Consider the following 18,012-nt stretch of genomic DNA (forward strand, 5'->3'; position numbering starts at 1 on the left):
AATAATAGTAATAAATAATTATAATAATATATAATATATAATATAATAGTAACAATAATATTTATATAAATAATAATACCCATTTAGGTTATTCTTTCCTGTCACGCTTTATGACAAATGAGATTGCTTTAAAAATATACCCCATTTTCAGCATTTGTAAAGATAGTAAGTATTTTCTCAGGAGTTCTTTTTACTTCCATACCAGCATAACGCTTTGTTCTAGTGAAAGAAAATTTATCTAGTGTGGGGTTAACGACTTCTGGTTAAAAGGAAAAAGAGTTACCGGGGCCCTCCTCTTTTCCTTGTATAAGTGGAAAGACATCTGGAAAGTGTTTACTGGCCACAGACACTGGAGAGATACTGATTACATGTTAATTAAACACCCATGGAAGAATAACTAAAGTAATCGAGACGTAATTCTTGAATAAATAGTTTAGTTTGAGGTTTAAGTTTTTCGTGTTTATCTCCTTTGTGCCAATCACTGTGGATATGAAAGATGAGATTTTGAGAAGTAAGTAATCGTAAGTTTGGGGCAGAAACCCTTTATGAATTAAAGGTGTATATGCATGGTGGGTGTCCTTTTGGAAATCAGGTGTACTGGTTTTTAATCAGTACCGTTTTCTTTTTTCAAGAAGCAGTGAGTGGGATGTGCTGATAAAGCCTTTGCTCAGAGGCACAGATCTCAAGAGTTCTTAAAGCCTTTTCCAACTGTAATAAGTGAAACTAATTTTTGATGTTTAACATTTGTAAGCCTGTGAAACCAACAGGGCCGTATCAGTATTGGGAAGAGTGAAGCCAAAAGTAGAAGCCATGTCTGAGAATGGGCCTTGAAAACGGTTCCTCAAAACAGAACAGAACAAAACAAAATAAACTGGTATGTCAAAATAAAGCCGTCAGTGCACTAGCATGACACAGCAAGCACGTGTTTTTCCAGAATCACATACCCTTAGGTTAATGATGACATTAAAGATGGGTGTAATCTGGCGTGGGGGATGGCTTAAGTTCACATGTTGGAAACCGAGATTGTGCTGTCAAATTTGGCTTTGCCATGTAGTAAAGTGGTTGCTTTGGGAAAGTCCATCCTATCGATTAAATCCTTCTTTGTTGTTAACAATCTTGGAGGAGAGATAAAAGTGGAAAAATACACTTGGGTTTGTGTCATACTGATGAAAATGTTCTAATTTGAAAAAAAAAAGCTCTTAAAAAATGACTATTTATGTATGTATACATACACATGCACACTCACACACACGTTTGAGCACATTTATAGCTTCTTAACCTCAGGCCTGAACTGGAAGAACATTCCATTTATTGATAGTGATCCTCAAAAATGCCATCCTTTGGTTCTTATCTTTTCTGACACACTTTGTTACAGTCCAGATCATACCAATTTGTAGAAACAAGTATTTAAAATTAAGTGCTAAGCCTAGATTTAATAAAGTAAGCGGCATTTCAGTTGAATCTCACATTTTGAAAACAGACTTTGTCTCTAGGCATCTTCATGTTAGGCTGCTGTACATAAAAACCAACTTGGTTTGGCAGCAGACAGTGAATTTCTACCATTGAATGAGTCACACCTACATTAACTAGAAAATATATTGCTTTCAATTATAGCTGTGCCATGTTAGGGCAAAAATGAGTGGGGAGGAGAGGCTGCCAGTGAATTTTGTTTGAGCTTTGTATATAGCTCATGCCCCTGAAGGTTACCTTTTCTGTAAGTGATTCAAATAGGATGATCTTTGACAGCACCAACTAAACTTAATTCCTTGAAAACATCAGTACATACTTTATGTTGTAATGTTACAACTATTTTATGTAACTTATAGTAATTAAAAAAAATAATTTGCAAGGTATTAATATTCATATCTGAAATATTTTGGTTATAATCTGCTGTCTTTGCTAAGGTCAATAACCTTCAGTTGGAGTAATGATATAAAATGTTTCATATCTTAAAGCTTTTTGCACCAACTTATAACTTCAGCCTTTTGTACTATTAAACACAGTATTTATTTAGAATCTAACCAAGGTGTCACAAGTACAAATGATAAAAAACAGTGTCTCACTTTGATAGTGTTCTTCTTATAGGTAATGATAAATATTTCATTGGCAGTATGAATTAAACTGAAAATCTAATTTTAGCTTTATTAAATTTCTTAAATAGGCTACTTAGATTTTTGGATTCCAAAACATAGGTGAAGTTAATAGTGTTGAAATAGTAATAGTTTGTTAATATTTAAATAGGGCAAGGTAGGAATGGTCTTTTTAAAAAACCAATGTTTGAATTGATTGAGTTGTATTCTTTCCTAGCTAAATACATTAAATACTCTCTAAATTTGGGGCAGATTAGTAATTTGTTGGTGAAGTTCTATTTTTAGAGCCATTTCCTAGAAAAATCTTAAGGCGTTCTTGTTGGAGAGGGGTATATATACACATTTGAGGCATTAGTTTTTGTATTTTATGTTAATGTGTAGGAAGAACTATTTCTCAGAAATATTTCCTATGCTACAGCACTTGTTCTGGCACTCAGAATTTTTCCATTACAATTCATTGTTGGGCTGTAGTTTCCTTGAGAGGATTCTGGCTGTAATTCACCCTTTGATTTTGATTATTAATTTCATGTCGATGTACACACTGCATTGTCTTGATGGAATAAGAGCTTCAGTTCACCCCCCTCCCCCCAACATAACCTCCCCTGATAGAACAGTTTTGACAGATGTAGCTATCAAAGTACCTGGAGCATTTGCATATCCAGAGTTCAGAACTGACACATTTGTTTCAATTTTTGAGATAGAGATGCTGCCAAACCTGGTTAAGTTTGAAGTTGCTTCTCATCAGTGCTGTTTCCAGAGCTCTGATATTTTAGGAAAGTTGTTTGCTTGCATCACATAAAAAAAAAAAAAAAAAAAGAGCTGAGTTGATGGATATTATAGTGAAGAAGGTCTTGTGGTTCTAAACTCTTGATTCTCTAATCCAGAGGGCAAAATTATTTTCTTCCTGTTTTTGTGACTACTTTTAGAACTCTCTTAACAACCCTGATTCCAGAGGTAAGGCTATTGTTCAGATATGAAGCTGAACATATATTCCAATTAGCTGTTATCAGAATTTATCACTAGAACCTGTGACTCTAAGAAGGCCAGCAGGTGCTTTCTGTTTTCTTAATTATTATGATTTCTAGCCACTGAAGATAGGGTAAACAAAGTACAAATACATTAAGTAGTACCTGTTGGTACATAGTAAGAATTTAGAATTGAATATCTCCATTTAACATCTTGTTTTTACAGAAAGGAGATTTCCTGTGTTGTGAATTCCAGGAGTGTATATGAAGAATACATTGTTTCAGAGTCATCTAATGCCTGTGAACTGTCTGGCAAAATTTATTTTATGTCCCTCTTTGAAATTTTACTCCCCTACCTCCCACCCCTTACTTTTACTTTCTTTTGGTCTTTCCATTAGACAGGAGAGTGTAGGACCATTTTCTTTGCAGTATATTTCACTGATTAGCACTGGGAGGGAATCTGGGACACTGGGGCAAAGAAGTCCTCACTGAACAGGCTCTTGCTGGTCGGCGGTGATCAGCCACCTGGGGAGGCTGCCTGCCATGGAGGGAGGGGTGTGTGCCTCCGTTAAGGATCATGTAGAAATGACTCACTTTCATTAACTTTGGTCATTTCTCAGTGGTTTTTTAATTTAAACGTTCCTCTTTGTGTCATTTTGTAGTCTGTGCATAGTCCGGGGGGCTTTTCAATGGTGATTTTAATTCTTTGAAGCCTTGTTCTCCTTAGTTCTTAAAAGTAATTCAGTTATTTCATATAGATGAACAGGTAGCACAATGTATGGAAAATAAGCTCTGCCTGTCCAGGTGAGGGAAGGCCTAGTTGAATTCCTTTACGTGAAGCTGAAAGATACGTTCTTTCCTATAAAAAATGGTGTACATCCTTGAAGTTGGAGCATTTTAATATGAGAAAAATAAAAATGGTACTGAGTGATGGGGTTTCCTCTCAGGCTTTTAGGTGTGCTTTTTAGATCTCATTGCACTGAGGACGTTTTCTTTTAACCTCTGGGGAATGATTGGGTGATCACCTAGAGTGGTGTTCCTTATGCTCTCTTTTAATTATGTTTATGGTGCTTTTAACAAACCTTAAAAAAAGATTTCAGATGTTACAAGTCTAATTAAAGAGACAGACAAAGCACAGTTTATACTGTAGATTTTTTCTGCAGTTCAATTAATCAGCATGTTTTCTCTTTTAATTAAAACCATTTTAGTAAATTAAAGCCCACAGCAAAACACATATATAATTTGTTTGTAATTAGCTCTTAATTGGTGGTAGTTGAAGCTTAGCACCCTTGGTTTCTTTCTTCATGATTGCCATTTTATTAGCAGCCAGTCATTAATTAATCTTTTTCTAATTAGCTTATAAAACTGTTGATGGCACATTATTGTAAATGTGATTTTAAGTTCAAAGCTTGTTAATAAGCTTTCTTACTTAGAAGAACAGAGATAAAGAAATTGCTGAAAACAGTACTACAGTTCTTTAAAAAAAAGAAAAACTGTCTTTCTGATGGGGACTGTGTAAAGCATCTAACAGCTTATGGTTAATTTTTTTCCCTTATGAATGGAATAAGTTGCTTGATTATAAATGTCTCTATCCAGGAGTAATTTCAACAGTATAACGTCTTTTCTCCCCCCTTTGGAATACTGTAATCTACATATAATTTGAAGCCTTAATAGTCATCATTAAACCAGGTGTTACATAAACTATTTCACTATGAAATCAGAGTTGAGGAAAGGTGAATCATACATATTTATACATGTAAATATTACAATATATGTAATATGTCTATACAAATATATCTTCTATTTTAAAAACAGGGTTTGTTGGGTTATGCCTTGAAGTAAAAACCATTTGGCTTTAACTGATTTGTAGTTAAATAGGTGTTAAATAACAGGTGTTTGTGCAGTTGTGTACACAACATAGATATATGTAGTACACAAACATGGAAACCTGTGCATGCACGTTTTAAGGTGACAGTGAAATTAGGCTGTTCTTTCTAACAGAGGGAAGAAGACTTGATTTAAAGTCAGTATTTAAATGACTGGATATGCCATAGCTTATTTGCTGTCCTCAGAGCTTCGGCATTTCAGGTATGTCCGTGGAAATGTACCAGTCCCACTGAAGACATCCTGAATTCACTGCAGCACCTGCCATGTTAACCTGTGGTTTGAATAAAACACATTAGCCACGTCATATTGTTTATTGAAATATATTACCGATTTCATAAAACTTAACTTCATGGTATTCTGAGCTGTTCATCAGTAATTTTGCAAAGTTTTGAAAGTTATTAAAAAGAAAAAAATAAAGCATCATTGGTCCTTGGAAGTGCTTTTTCTTCTTTGCTGTTTGAACTTTGCATGTTATTTCAACTTTGGCTATTTCTCTGCTTGTTTTTAAGAAGGCATTTTATGATGCCATGCAAGAGACACTAGAAAGGGATAGCTGACAAGGAAAAAATTAAAAATTGGATAAAAAGTAAATGAATAATGTCATATTACCAAAAAGATGAGAGGCTAATTTGTGCCGACTTTTTGCTAATTTTGTTCAAGCCTCAAAATGAGGAGCTGTCAGCGTTCTGTGTAGCACTGATGACAGTGCCAATGATCCATGAAATAAGCTGCCGCTGGCTTTGTTCTGATAAGAATGAACAAATCTGCACAATGTTCGGCTCCCAGAATCTCATTTTCATACTTGCATGCAGGCGAAAAGAAATAAGCTGTTTGCAGGCTTGATTAATCAGACATTGGAGGGGTTTTTGTCTCTTTGATCTCTTTCGTCTCCTAGGTAACTTGCTTGACATTAATGTTGAGCTTGAGTAAAGACAATCAGGAATTGTCGACCAAACTGATATAAAAATTAAAGACCTTAACACTTTAAGTACTCCAGTAATGGTTCCGCTTTACTTCAGAAAACATCTGTTTTCATTTAATTAAAGAACAAAAGAGAATGGCATAAATATTTTTCATAGAGACCTATTATTCCAAAGTTAAAGTATGATAATTGGTATTTTTAAATAAGTGCCTTGAAAGTGTGCAAAAGGGAGGGAAACTTCATAAATCTGTTACAAGCTAGTAATTTGAAGATGAGTAAAATATTTTATGAAATGGATAAGAAGTTTACAGTGATGCTAGATGAAGCTGTTTGAATCAGATTCTTTAAATGATTATCAGCAAACTTTAGCAGGGCAAGGTTTAGCGAGAAAAACTAACTTTATTTTGCAAGTGTTGTCTTTTAAAAATCTTGACTATGTTACACGATGTGCCATTATATCTGTTTTACAACCCAATATGATTTACACATGCTCAACCTGTAAAATTGAAAGGAATTAAAAAAGTGTCGCCGTGCATTTGCTTGAGGTTATGCAGACGCTTTTACAAATCTTCCAAGTGGCTGTAGAGATGAACGCCTCAAGGGTCCAGCCGGGGCCCTGCTTTCCCAACCAGCTAAAGCCCTTATCTGAAATCCAAGCAAAGTACCATTAATCTTTCTGAAAGACCTTTTATGGCTTTTAATATATCCCAAATTAGAACATTTTACACCCTTGGTTCCTGAAATATGGTGATAAAAAGCCTTTAGAGCTTAATTTTCCTTACCGCTTGCTCTGACCAATTTGCAGTTCTTTGTGATAATGTTTAGACACCTTAATTAAAATGCAGCAAAATATTGGATGTTCTATATGGAAAATGCTGATACTTTGACGACACACAGAAGAAATTCTGTATATATTTTTATTCTTGAAAAAAATTTCTTCCCACTTGGTGTTGCTCTAGTTATCTGATGACCCGAAGCCGTTTTTTAATATAAAAACCATTGACCAGGCTTTTGTGATGTTTACATTGGGCCCGAAGATGCTTTTTTTCTTTTTAGAGAAGCGAAAGGGGGATACTTGGGGACCTATTCTGTTTGTTTGTAATATTGAAACATAGCGTGGTATTCTTTTTCTTCTGGAGCTTGGCTTAGTCTTCTTGCCTGGGAAAACATGTTTCTTCTCAACTGTCTTTTCTATAGAAGATCTTATGATCCTTTCAGATTTCCAAATATTTCCGTTCTTTTTCTTTTCTCCTTGGGAGTAAGTAAAACACATTTATCTTAAGCATGCAAAGGCCCCAGCCTTGATAGGACTTTTCATCATCCTTACAAGCTAAAAGATCCTTTCAGTTAAATACATAGACCAGGCTTGTTTAATGTTTATCAGTTAAAGAACATTTCATTGAACCTAACCCCAGGCAAAATACAGTTAGAAAACAGACTTTCCTACAAACAAGTCTGTTGGAAAGTATTGCCTACGTACCTATCGCTTACGCTGTTCAGTCTGCAAATCGATGGAGCCCTCCCATGTAAATACATGTTTCTTACGCTGCCATGAAGTATTTGTAAGAAGTTTATTCCGCGTCTTACGTGGTGCGTGTGCTCTCAGTCTTATCTGCGATGCTGATTGTGCTGGGTTTGGCCTTCATGTTGCTAGAAATTCTCCCTTCTAAGAGTTTGTGACTATGCTGAAAGGAGTTCCACGTGAATCAAATGACCACAGTCAGGGTCCAGACATACTGAGATGGTCTTTGGTTTGTCTACTCCAAATCCAGAAAACCCATGTTGGGAAATTTCAGTAAGTTAAAAATATAAGCTGCACCATAATTTACAACAGTTTCAAGAAATAATTTTGTCTCACGGTTAATGGTACATAGCAGCTGTATACTTCAGGTCATTTTGTTTCATACTCAAAAGTATAGGCTCACTTTAAATAGAAGATAAACTAGCTGAGGTGGGGTGATCTCAGCAAAGCTATTGTATATGAGATTTGTATTTGCTGTCTAATAAATAGGAATATAATTAGACAAATACGGAATTCCGTGTTTTACCTTTTGGAGGTGGGAGACAGAGAAGGAGACTATTCTGCGCGAATGTGGGGAGACCCAGCGTACCTCTTAAACTGAAGGCGAGCTGTGTGTCCTGATAGTAGGCAGCTCCTTAGGTGCGCTTCCTACTCCCCTCGCGTCCCCCAGCACCCCTTCGCCAGGTGGAATTGTACTCTGACCAGAGGGCTGTGAGCAGAGATGCTGTGTGCGCTTCTGGACTAAAGCACCGAAGAGCCAGTATGAGCCCCTCCAGCCAGCTCTTCTCCGCCACTGAGACTTGAAAGCCGTATGTTGAGATGCTGGCAGCACCAGATGGAGAGCCTGGCCAGTCCACAGCTGACGTGAAGTGAAACAGAAATAAAAGTTCAACCAGTGAGATTTGGAGATTTGTCAGATACTGCAGTTTTGACTAGCCTAACCCAACAGGCACTAACTTGATTTTTTTTACATTTATGACAAACGGATGGCTTTTAGTCGATAGGAAATCCATCTTCATGATGAATGATGCCACAGCATTCTTCTGAGCTTTGTTTTCTCCTTCGATGAGGAAGCTACAGCCCTTTGATTCTTAGCCTTTTCTTAGTTGACTTAAATAAACTGTTCTGTGGTGAAGAACTGAAAGTGAAAAGAGAGCCAAGAGAACAGGGCAGGGATTGAAGCCATCAGATGTAACTGACAGCCCCTTCTCCCTAGCTCCCTCCACCCCAGCCCTCTTGTTCAAAGCCGTGTCTGCAGCACCCGCAGCAGTGCCTGGCAAAATAATGCATTGGTGCCCTCATGATATTGGTTGCATGAATGTCCTCCTTGTGAGAAAAGATGGTGACGACGGTGGTGGTGCTAGTGTTGGCTTAGGTATCAGGAAGACTCTGACTTGGTCTCTTGTCCCAGGTGGGCTCCCAGCCACAAGTCCTCCTTCCTTCAGTGGCTTTCCTTTGGGTTTCGACCACCTCAGCATACTGGCTTGACTGTCACATTGTTTCCATCTGCTTACCTTCTTTATGTGTATTCTCTCCTGGACTGAAAAATCAGATCTATTTTTGTTCTCGTTTGTAAACCCTGGACAGTGCTTGATGACTGCTTATTTCTTTCATCCTAAAAAGAAGCTGTCCTCCAAGGTGAGCTGAAAGGAGTGGCAGGCAAGCCAAACCTCACTTTCCTAGGTCAGCTTCTCTGCTTACACGTGAGCCCCTAACTGCCGGCCGTGCCTCACTGTCGGCAAGCAGGTCCCCAAACCTTGGGCTGTGATACTGTGGCCGGAGAGTGGCTTCTGGGCCCTTTCCTCTCGTACACAAGTCTGCCGGCTGCTGAAACGCAGTAGGCTGCGGTCAGAGAGAGAAAAGGAAAGAAACACCAGGAAGAGGTTTTTGTAGCCTTTGTTGTTTTAACAGATACTTTTGAGCCTTCCATGTAGGCGGGCATTTTTAAAATTGGAGCCCACTAAAAACAGAAGAGCCCCATGCCTGTCCTGGAGACACTCACTGAGGAACAGCTCTGCGGCCAGAGGGCCATGGAGAGTCCACTGTCGGAACTGTAGGCTGTGGCGTAGAAGCTGAAGGGCTGGAGAAACACAAAAACGAAGATGGTGTTGGGTTGAGTTAGAGGAGTTTTGGGGGGCGGGGCCGCGAGGACGCTTTGTTCTGCTGGGACCTTTAGGACTGGGGCGGATGAGTGGAAGGAGGGTGAAGGGGGCTGCTGGCAGGGAACGCTGTGGTCCTGGGGCCCCGCCTTTTTGCCTCCTGGCACCCCTTATATTCTTTTTTCTGTCAGTGAGTGCAAAGCGATTGCCCATCACACAAAGTGTGTTTATCAAGTAGTAATTAGCTTTCCCGTGTTTTATTAATCACATCTATGACTGCCAATCCGAGCTTCTGATCAGTGTGAGATAACGGATGCGCCCATACCGAGTTGCTATAATTCTAGCCCAAAGCAAAGACACTGGATGTCTCTGTCAGCCTCCGCCGCCTTATCAGGGTAAATTCCTGTCTGTCCTACTGAAATGCTGAAAGCGCTTCAAGATCTTCATCCACAGGCCTGGTGGGCCCTCGAGGGGCCTTGGTGTGGGAAGGAGCTCCATCCGGGAGACTTGCATAGCTAGGGTAAAGGGCTGGCTGAGGGAGCAGAGGAGAAAAGGGACTGCATCTTTGCATTTGTGGTGGTACTTTGGCGGTTTCAGAGGCCCAAGCATTAAGAATTTCCATTCTTTGCACGTGTAAAGTAAGGTTGACTTGGCTTTCTTACCCACAAATTCTCGAGTATCTGTATCATTGTAATTCTTGTATCAGCTAGAATATTTATTTTCACTTTTTCTTGTTTGTAATTCTTAGCTTGGTGTAAAAATTGCCAAAGCTATTGCCTGCCACAACTTCGTGAAAGCCAAAAAGGAGGCTGAAAATTCACAGGTTGCACGAAAAAAGAAGAAACTTGCCTGGGGGTGAGTTTTAAGAATTTTTTTAAAATTAGTGATTCTACCAACTTCATAGCAATTACAGAAATCCTGTGATACATTTTGTGAATCCAGTTTGTGCATAATGTTATTCATTTTATTCTTTGGATCTTTGCTGCATGTTTATCAGATTATAAATATAGAGGCATGTTTTCATCCTATTTGATATTTATTTTGTAATTGATGGAGTGTGCGAAAACTTTTTTAAGTTTATTTTACTTTGGCACTTAGTAAACATGTTACTTCAGTAAAGTATTTAGAAATGAATCGAGATTTTCATGTTCTTCATTTTAGATTTGAAGCAAAGAAGAGGTGGGAAACCAAAAGCAACATGGGATATATGTGACTTGCCAGAGTTCTTCAAGACCTTTGAGGCTTCACTCGAGTCTTCAGTTGCTCAATTTACTAAAAAAGATTTTGTCAGAAAATTGATGGAAGTAGAAAAAATAAGCATAAAATTTGGGAGTTGATTATCAAATCGTTTTTCAGTCTTTTTCTAAAGAGTCCATCCCACTGAAGTGAGTGAAGTGGACCATCCCATTATTTGTGCAAGTAATCCAAGCATATATACAGGGGGAAAGAAAAGGATAGGATTTATTTATTTATTTATGTAGACCTCCAGTATAGAATCAGTTTTACTTTTCCTCCATTTGCTGGAGCATAGCCAGTGAGCTCCGTGTACTTCCTTATCTGCACGCAGTGTAACTGCACTCACTCTGGAGCTGTTTTTAAGATGGGCATTTGTTTATAATGGATTAGTCATAAGTGCAAGAAAGATCCTGTGTTTACAAATGCCTTTATCTTAATGTTACAAAAGTAATTATCGGTTCTTTATTGTAGGCAGTAGAGTTGATATTTCATAGTAACATAATACAGGTAATTGTTAATCTTTGTGTACCTTCAGGTTAAATAACACCATTTTAAAAAAGGACAGAATCTAACAGTATTTGGAGAATGATTTAAATTCAGGTTCTCTGCCTGGAGATGTCTTCCTAAATATCTCTCTCAGCCGTGTCACTCTTTAAATTATGAGATGGTTCTTGGAGAAATTGATGTAATGGTTCTAGACAGTGATAACTCCAGACATTGAGACCTTGAACCTTCACTCCTCTCCCCCATTGCTCCGGGAACCACTGAATGCTTGCATACGGATAAAGAAGACTGGCGCCCTGCTAAGTGACTTTCACTGCAGGTGTGTTTCAGAGTCCCAACTAGAAAGGGCTTTGAGAAATTGTCTCAAGTTGGTGGACAAGCCCACAGCTGGATGCTGTGATTTTTTTTTTTTTTTTTTTGCAAGCCTGGGTTATTTTGGCAGCTCCCTCTTGGTGCTCAGTCGAGGTAAAGAACTGCTTATTGTGGTTTCCATCTTGTCCCTTCCTGCTACTTCATCAGAAGTTTTCTAACCATCCAATACAAACTTTCTCTCTGTTGGTAGTATAAATTCAGGAACATAGAAGATGAATCATGGTGATGGTATTATTTTGTTAATTTTAGACTTACAAATAGTAACCAAATTTTAGTAATTTATGGTGACATATTTAATGTTTTTTTCCTGTTCTGGAATAACTGAGCAACTTGTTGCTATTTGAAAGAACAAAAATCATATCTTGCTTCCGTTTAGATGGTGAAAACTAGTATAGCAGATAAAGTGAGATTTTAGGAAATTGTGTCCCTACTTATGGACTTCATTGTGAAAAGATATTCAGACCAAACATTGGAAAATCTTATATTTTAAGACAATATTCCCTGTTGAGTTTTATAGATATAATCATACAGCCTTTACCTGTAACATCTTACTTTAGGCTCTTGGTAGGTGAATACAAACTTAGAATATAGGAGATTTTCCTCTAAAAAAAAGACTCATCACGGGGGAAATATTCATTGGTTTTGTCTGAAACATGAAAAACCTTTCTCTTTGAAAAGCAAGCAGGTAGTGTAACATTCTCACGTACGGGGCTCCAAGACAGTCGTCCCCCTGCATTGTCTGCTCGCCTTTTCCCGCTGACCTACTTCCTTAGCACGTTTCCTGACCCCCTCTGGGCATAGTTCCCCTCTCTTCTCATGGTGAGGCCTGGCCAGAGTGGTCACCTTTAGGGTCTGGTTTGGGAGCCCCTGACCCAAAGTCCAGCTGTCTGAACCCTTCTTCCACCTGCCCTGGGGCCAGCAGTTGCTCATTCCTTCCACTCAGGAGTCCCACGGATGAGGACATTGTCCCTGAGTGGATGGCATTATGGTGGAATCAGGTCTCAGGGGATTCATTGGATAAGAGGAGCCATGTTGCAGAAGTCCCTTTCCCTTCGAGTCCTGGCTTGTGAAAGAGTCCAAGATCTCTTCGAGTCCTGGCTTGTGAAAGAGTCCAAGCTCATCCAGCAGAAGAGGAGTGGGAGGGGAAGAGGATTTGAAGAAGAGGAAGGCACTGGTTTTCTTGGGTTAGCCCTGCTGGCATATCATTTGGGACCACTTTATTTTTAATCTGCTTTAATTTGAATTTTCCTCATTAAAGCATTAAAATGGAGACATTATTCTTAGAAAACCCAGATTGCCCCAGAAGTATAGTCATTTGTCCTCTCCGTTTGGTGACAGTGAAATAAGGATTCTCTTTGGATCAGTAATAATTTCAGTTCCTGAAGCTTTAACATGTGCATTTACTACCATCAGAATGCCTGAATTAGATTAGTAATGTAAATGTCAGTTATTGTTAACTGAGATTAATATGTTTCAGGCCATGGGTATGCCATTAATGTAACTATGATTTACTGTTTGAGTACTTCAGGCTAAAACACCTTACTAAAGAACAATAATTTTGGGCTTTGCAGCCCTGGTTCTGAGAAGTAAAGTTGATAGTGCATTCCTCTTTGGAAGCCCTCAGGATGTTTCTGATTTTCCGCAGAACATTCTCATTTCTTTCACCAAAAGGAGAGTTTGAATATATAATCTCAGGTTTGCTATAATTAGTTCTGATGACAGACCTAAATACCTTGGCCCAAACTGTAAATCAGTAGTTAAACAGGTTTCTGCAACTGATCATAAATCTCAAACTCCGTATTTTAAATGTGCCAGTTTTTTTTAGAGAGACAGCTAAGGAAGGAGCAGGCCAAGGACAGGAATAAAATCTTACCTGAACTTTGGTTAACAGCTTAAAACTTCATCTTTAAAACGTACCGAGTTCCCTGATGCCTTTTGTCTAAAATGTTATCTTGTAAATATTGTAATAACTTAGCTTATTCTTCACTCTGATAAGACAAGTTTGAACTTCGTTCTTTTTTATATAATTTTATTTATTTATTTGGCAAGCAGGAGCTGCCCCGGCTGCTGTACTCGGGCTTCTCGTTGCGGTGGCTTCTCTTGTTGCAGAGCAGGGGCTCTGGAGCACAGGCTCGGTAGTTGTGACTCACGGGCTTAGGTGCTCTGAGGCACGTGGGATCTTCCTAGCCCAGGATCGGACCTGCGTCTGTTGCATTGGCAGACGGATTCTTTACCACTGAGCCACCAGGGGAGCCCCTGAACTTAAGATGAATATTAATTTTCAGATGTTCAAATTTTCATTTGTTGGGTAAATATGTCACATTTTTAGAAGGGTATGTCCTGCTAAACTATCAAAAACTATCGGGTTGATCCTTAAAAAAATTGCAGACAGTTGGCATCTTACTTCAGAGATCAGCTTTGAGGAAACAAGGTAATAACCTTAACATCAGGCCCCATTTTGGAAAATTAGTGAAACCTGGTTAACTTCAGGACCAACTGAAATAATTCAAGTTTTTCCATGTTGGCAGAAGTTGCTTTATTTTTAGTATCTGGCAGAGCAGCAAATGCTCTGCATGTCAATTTAATGTTTTTTGAAGCCAACTGTTTATTCATTGGCTTAAAATTTACACTCTACTAAAGTCTTTGCCTTGACTTCCATGAAACAAATAGTAATATTTGGACAAAATATGTGCACGAAAATCTTTTTCCAAGACCAAGTGTAGATTAGTGTTTGTGGCATCAGTGCCTTCTATCATGGTAATAGATCAAAAAAACAAAACAAAAAACTTTGAAAAGGCTAAGTCAAAACCAGGACAGTGCAGTTCAAGGAATTAATTTTTATTATGAAATAATCAGAGCATCTTTCTAGATTTTCAGGTTTTTAAACTGCTAAGAAATGGAATCTCTATAGAGTAAATTTCAGTGAACTGTCAAAAGATTATTTTATTGATCTACGTATTTATTCTTGACCTTGATAACATTCTGAGACAGTGAGACCTGTTTTTCCATTTTTGAGGGTGGGGTGCTCTGTAGATTTTGGCAAAATGAGTGGAGCTGCATTCTTTAGTCTTTATTATTTTATCCTCCCTCCATATTACTCACTGTAAAAGACACATGCGTGCATTCATGCACTCATTCAGTGTTGTAGCTGTAATCAGCACAAAGACTGACTGGGGAAAGGATTCCCAACTCCAGTTAAGAACATGGAAGCGTGTAGCAGATCAAGATGCTGTGGAGAAACTCAGGAGTCAAACCATCTGTGCCCTTGGGTCTCAGTGAAGTATATTGTTTCTTCATCTCCTCTGATCGGTGAGCGTTCTAGGGATGTGTGTTCATTTTGCTAGAATTTCTTCAGACACAGCAGTACTATCAGAGATCTTCCAGCCACTCTAGCCTTTGTGACCTTGATCCCTGAAACACAACCACAGGCCTTTGTTGGGACTATCCATTAAATGCCATGCAGTATGCTGGGTGTTTAGATGTGCTTTTCAAATCAATAATTAGCTGAGAGATAATCATCTTTTTATTAGTATTAGTAATTCCTTTTTACATTCAAGTAAGAAAGCATAAGACTTTTCTGAGTAGGATGGAATTTAGAAAAAAATGAAGTACATACCTTTTATGTCCAGACCAGGTTTCTTAAGGAAACAGAATAAAAGGGACTGAAGGGAAGGAAAGGTACAGTGTCCAAGAAAAGCCCTGGCTCCTGGCTGCTCCTGCCCCAGGGTCCTTCCTGTGTCCTCTCTGGCATCATTCTAGAAGGCCCAGCCCACACCCCCGCCCAGGGCCCATGGGCCGCCTCTTGCTGAATTGCTGCAGGGGGCCTGCTCTGTGACAGGTATGGAATGAGGTAATCTTTTCCCACCTCTAATTTCTGAAAGGTGTGTCTGTCCAGTTATTACTTGTTCATTGAACTGAAAGGTTCAGAAACCAACAGCTCTGGTACAAGCTGTAATTATTGATGTCTGTTTCATATTCATCTGTAAGTTCTGGCATTTGATCAAGAAGTTAATATATCACTTCATTTTCAGGCTGAATATGCCTCAGCTATAAACATTATATTTTTTGATGGATAGTATACAATTACAACTGCCCAGAATAAAAAGTGTTTTCATTTGTAATGTGAGTGATACTAGAAGTAATTATGGATGTCACAAGGAGTAGTGAAACAATGAAGCCTTGCGTTGCTTCAAGTTCCTCCCCACTTAATATCTGAGAGACACTCACTGAACACCTACCCTGTTAGACACTAAGCTAACTCATGCCGATGCAAAAGTGAATGCGCACAGTCTGCTGGGAAATGTTTAGGAAGCATGTTTTGGACAACTTGATTTTCAGGTAGGCTGTTAATACAAAGGGACTTCCCAGGTGGTTCAAGTGGTAGAGTCCGCCTGCCACTGCAGGACACATAGGCAGGAAACGTGGGTTCAATCCCTGGGTGGGGAAGATCCCCTGGAGGAGGAAATGGCTACCCACTCCAGTATTCTTGCCTGGAAAACCCAAGAAATAACCTGGAAGAAAAGTGAAAGTGAAAGTCACTCGGTTGTGTCTGACTCTTTGCGGCCCCATGGACTATACAGTCCATGGAATTCTCCAGGCCAGAATACTGGAGTGGGTAGCCTTTCCCTTCTCCAGGGGATCTTCCCAGTCCAGGGATTGAACCCAGGTCTGCATTGCAGGCGGATTCTTTACCAGCTGAGCCACAAGGGAAGCCCAAGAAATAACCTACATGTAATAAATAACCTAGATGTAAATTTTTTAATTACATGGGCACACGTTCTTTTCTCTGCAGGATGTGAAGTCTCCTCGCTGGTTAGCTTGGCTAAAGTCATTCACTAGCTTAGCACTCACCTCACAGGGACTGACACCCTGACTTTCACCATATTTTGTAGCCTCACACAGACGTGAGGCCCACTGAGGTGAAACGGGAATGAATGCAGCTGTTTTGTACAATGCTCCATAATTTAAAGCTTAGGTTTTCTTAGGCTGTATCAACATGTCCTTCATTCTACAATGGCTATGTCACAGTGCCTGCCCAGGGTAGGGAAATGTTAACTACTGCAATAAATATGCCCCTGAACTATAATGACTCGAACAGTAGAAGTCTATTTCCTGCTCATGGGACAGGGGACATCCCCATCAGTGGGGGGCTCTCCTCACAGTCATTCAGAGATCCAGGTTGACAGCAGCTCTCTGACTTTCTTTTCCTAATAAATCTGGGGGTCACCATCCCAGCCAACAGGAAGGGAAGAAGCCACAGAGGAACACTTGAGGAGGTTATGGGCCTGGCCTAGAAGGGGAATGGGTTACTTCTGCTCGCTTTGTACCAGCTAGAATCTCATTGCTTCACCTAACTGCATCAGAGGCTGGAAAATGTAGACTGTTTCCCTGGAAGGAGGGGAAATACAATTAGTAAACAGCTAGCCACATCCATGACCATCACATATGACCTTGATGTGTGGTATCCAGGTGATGCTAAGACATGTTGAATACCACAAACTACTACTTGTGACTTGATGTGAGCATTGTACTTGGATATTTTGACAGAGCTGATCAGAAAGCCTCTCATGTTCGTCAAGTAATGTGCATGGTAGATAGAGGTCTCAAGTATCTCCTACGATGTATGGGAAATGCTGAAGTAGAGTCACATTTCAGCAAGGCTCAAATGAGAATGTAGTTGCCACCTGGGAAGTCCGTCAAGGTCATAGGAAAGGCAATGCTTCAGTCAAGTCAGATCAGTTGCTCAGTCGTGTCCGACTCTTTGCGACCCCATGGACTGCAGCATGCCAGGCTTCCCTTCCATCACCAACTCTCAGAGCTTGCTCAAACTCATGTCCATCAAGTCGGTGATGCCATCCAACCATCTCATCCTCTATCATCCCCTTCTGCATTCAATCTTTCCCAGCATCAGGGTCTTTTCCAGTGAGTCAGTTCTTCGCATCAGGTGGCCAAAGTTTTGGAGTTTCAGCTTCAGCGTCAGTCCTTCCAATGAATATTCAGGACTGATTTCCTTTAGGCTCAACTGGTAGGATCTCCTTGCAGTCCAAGGGACTCTCAACAGTCTTCTCATAGGAGGGTGTTTGGACTTAGGTCTCTAGGGAGTGAGGATGCATCAGCATATATTAAACAAGAGATGTACATGTTGGCATACGAGAGATGGTGGTTTAGGAGTCAGGCCTGAAGCTAGGACAGCTAGGGTATTTCAGTATCCTGGGGAGGAACTGATGAGACCCTAAACCAAGGCTGTGGGAATTGTGGGGAGAGCGTGAATGCTGGAAGTTTTTGCGGGGAAGACTTGACATTTGTTGACTGCACAGGGCCGTGGTAGGGTTGGGTGCCCGTGGATGGTGATGTGGGTTGAGTGAAGCAGGTAGCAGAGAGCAGGTAATATAGGTAGAGTTTAGTAATTTAGTTG

The 18,012-nt window shown here is 39.6% G+C and overlaps 1 protein-coding gene across 2 annotated transcripts in view; it reads left to right on the top strand.

Annotated features, from left to right (window-relative positions):
• FAM204A (family with sequence similarity 204 member A) overlaps nt 1-17,059 on the top strand; it is a 35,094-nt gene extending 18,035 nt beyond the window's left edge. For both annotated transcript variants that reach the window (XM_005902785.3, XM_070363243.1), the window contains exons 7-8: nt 10,234-10,340; nt 10,647-17,059. In XM_005902785.3, coding sequence (XP_005902847.1) covers nt 10,234-10,340; nt 10,647-10,698 — 159 coding nt within the window. In that variant the 3' untranslated portion in view covers nt 10,699-17,059. The remainder of the gene's footprint in view (nt 1-10,233; nt 10,341-10,646) is intronic.
• Nucleotides 17,060-18,012: the final 953 nt, after the last annotated feature.

Source organism: Bos mutus, chromosome 26 (genome assembly GCF_027580195.1).
Source record: "Bos mutus isolate GX-2022 chromosome 26, NWIPB_WYAK_1.1, whole genome shotgun sequence".
Taxonomy (NCBI): Eukaryota; Metazoa; Chordata; class Mammalia; order Artiodactyla; family Bovidae; genus Bos; species Bos mutus.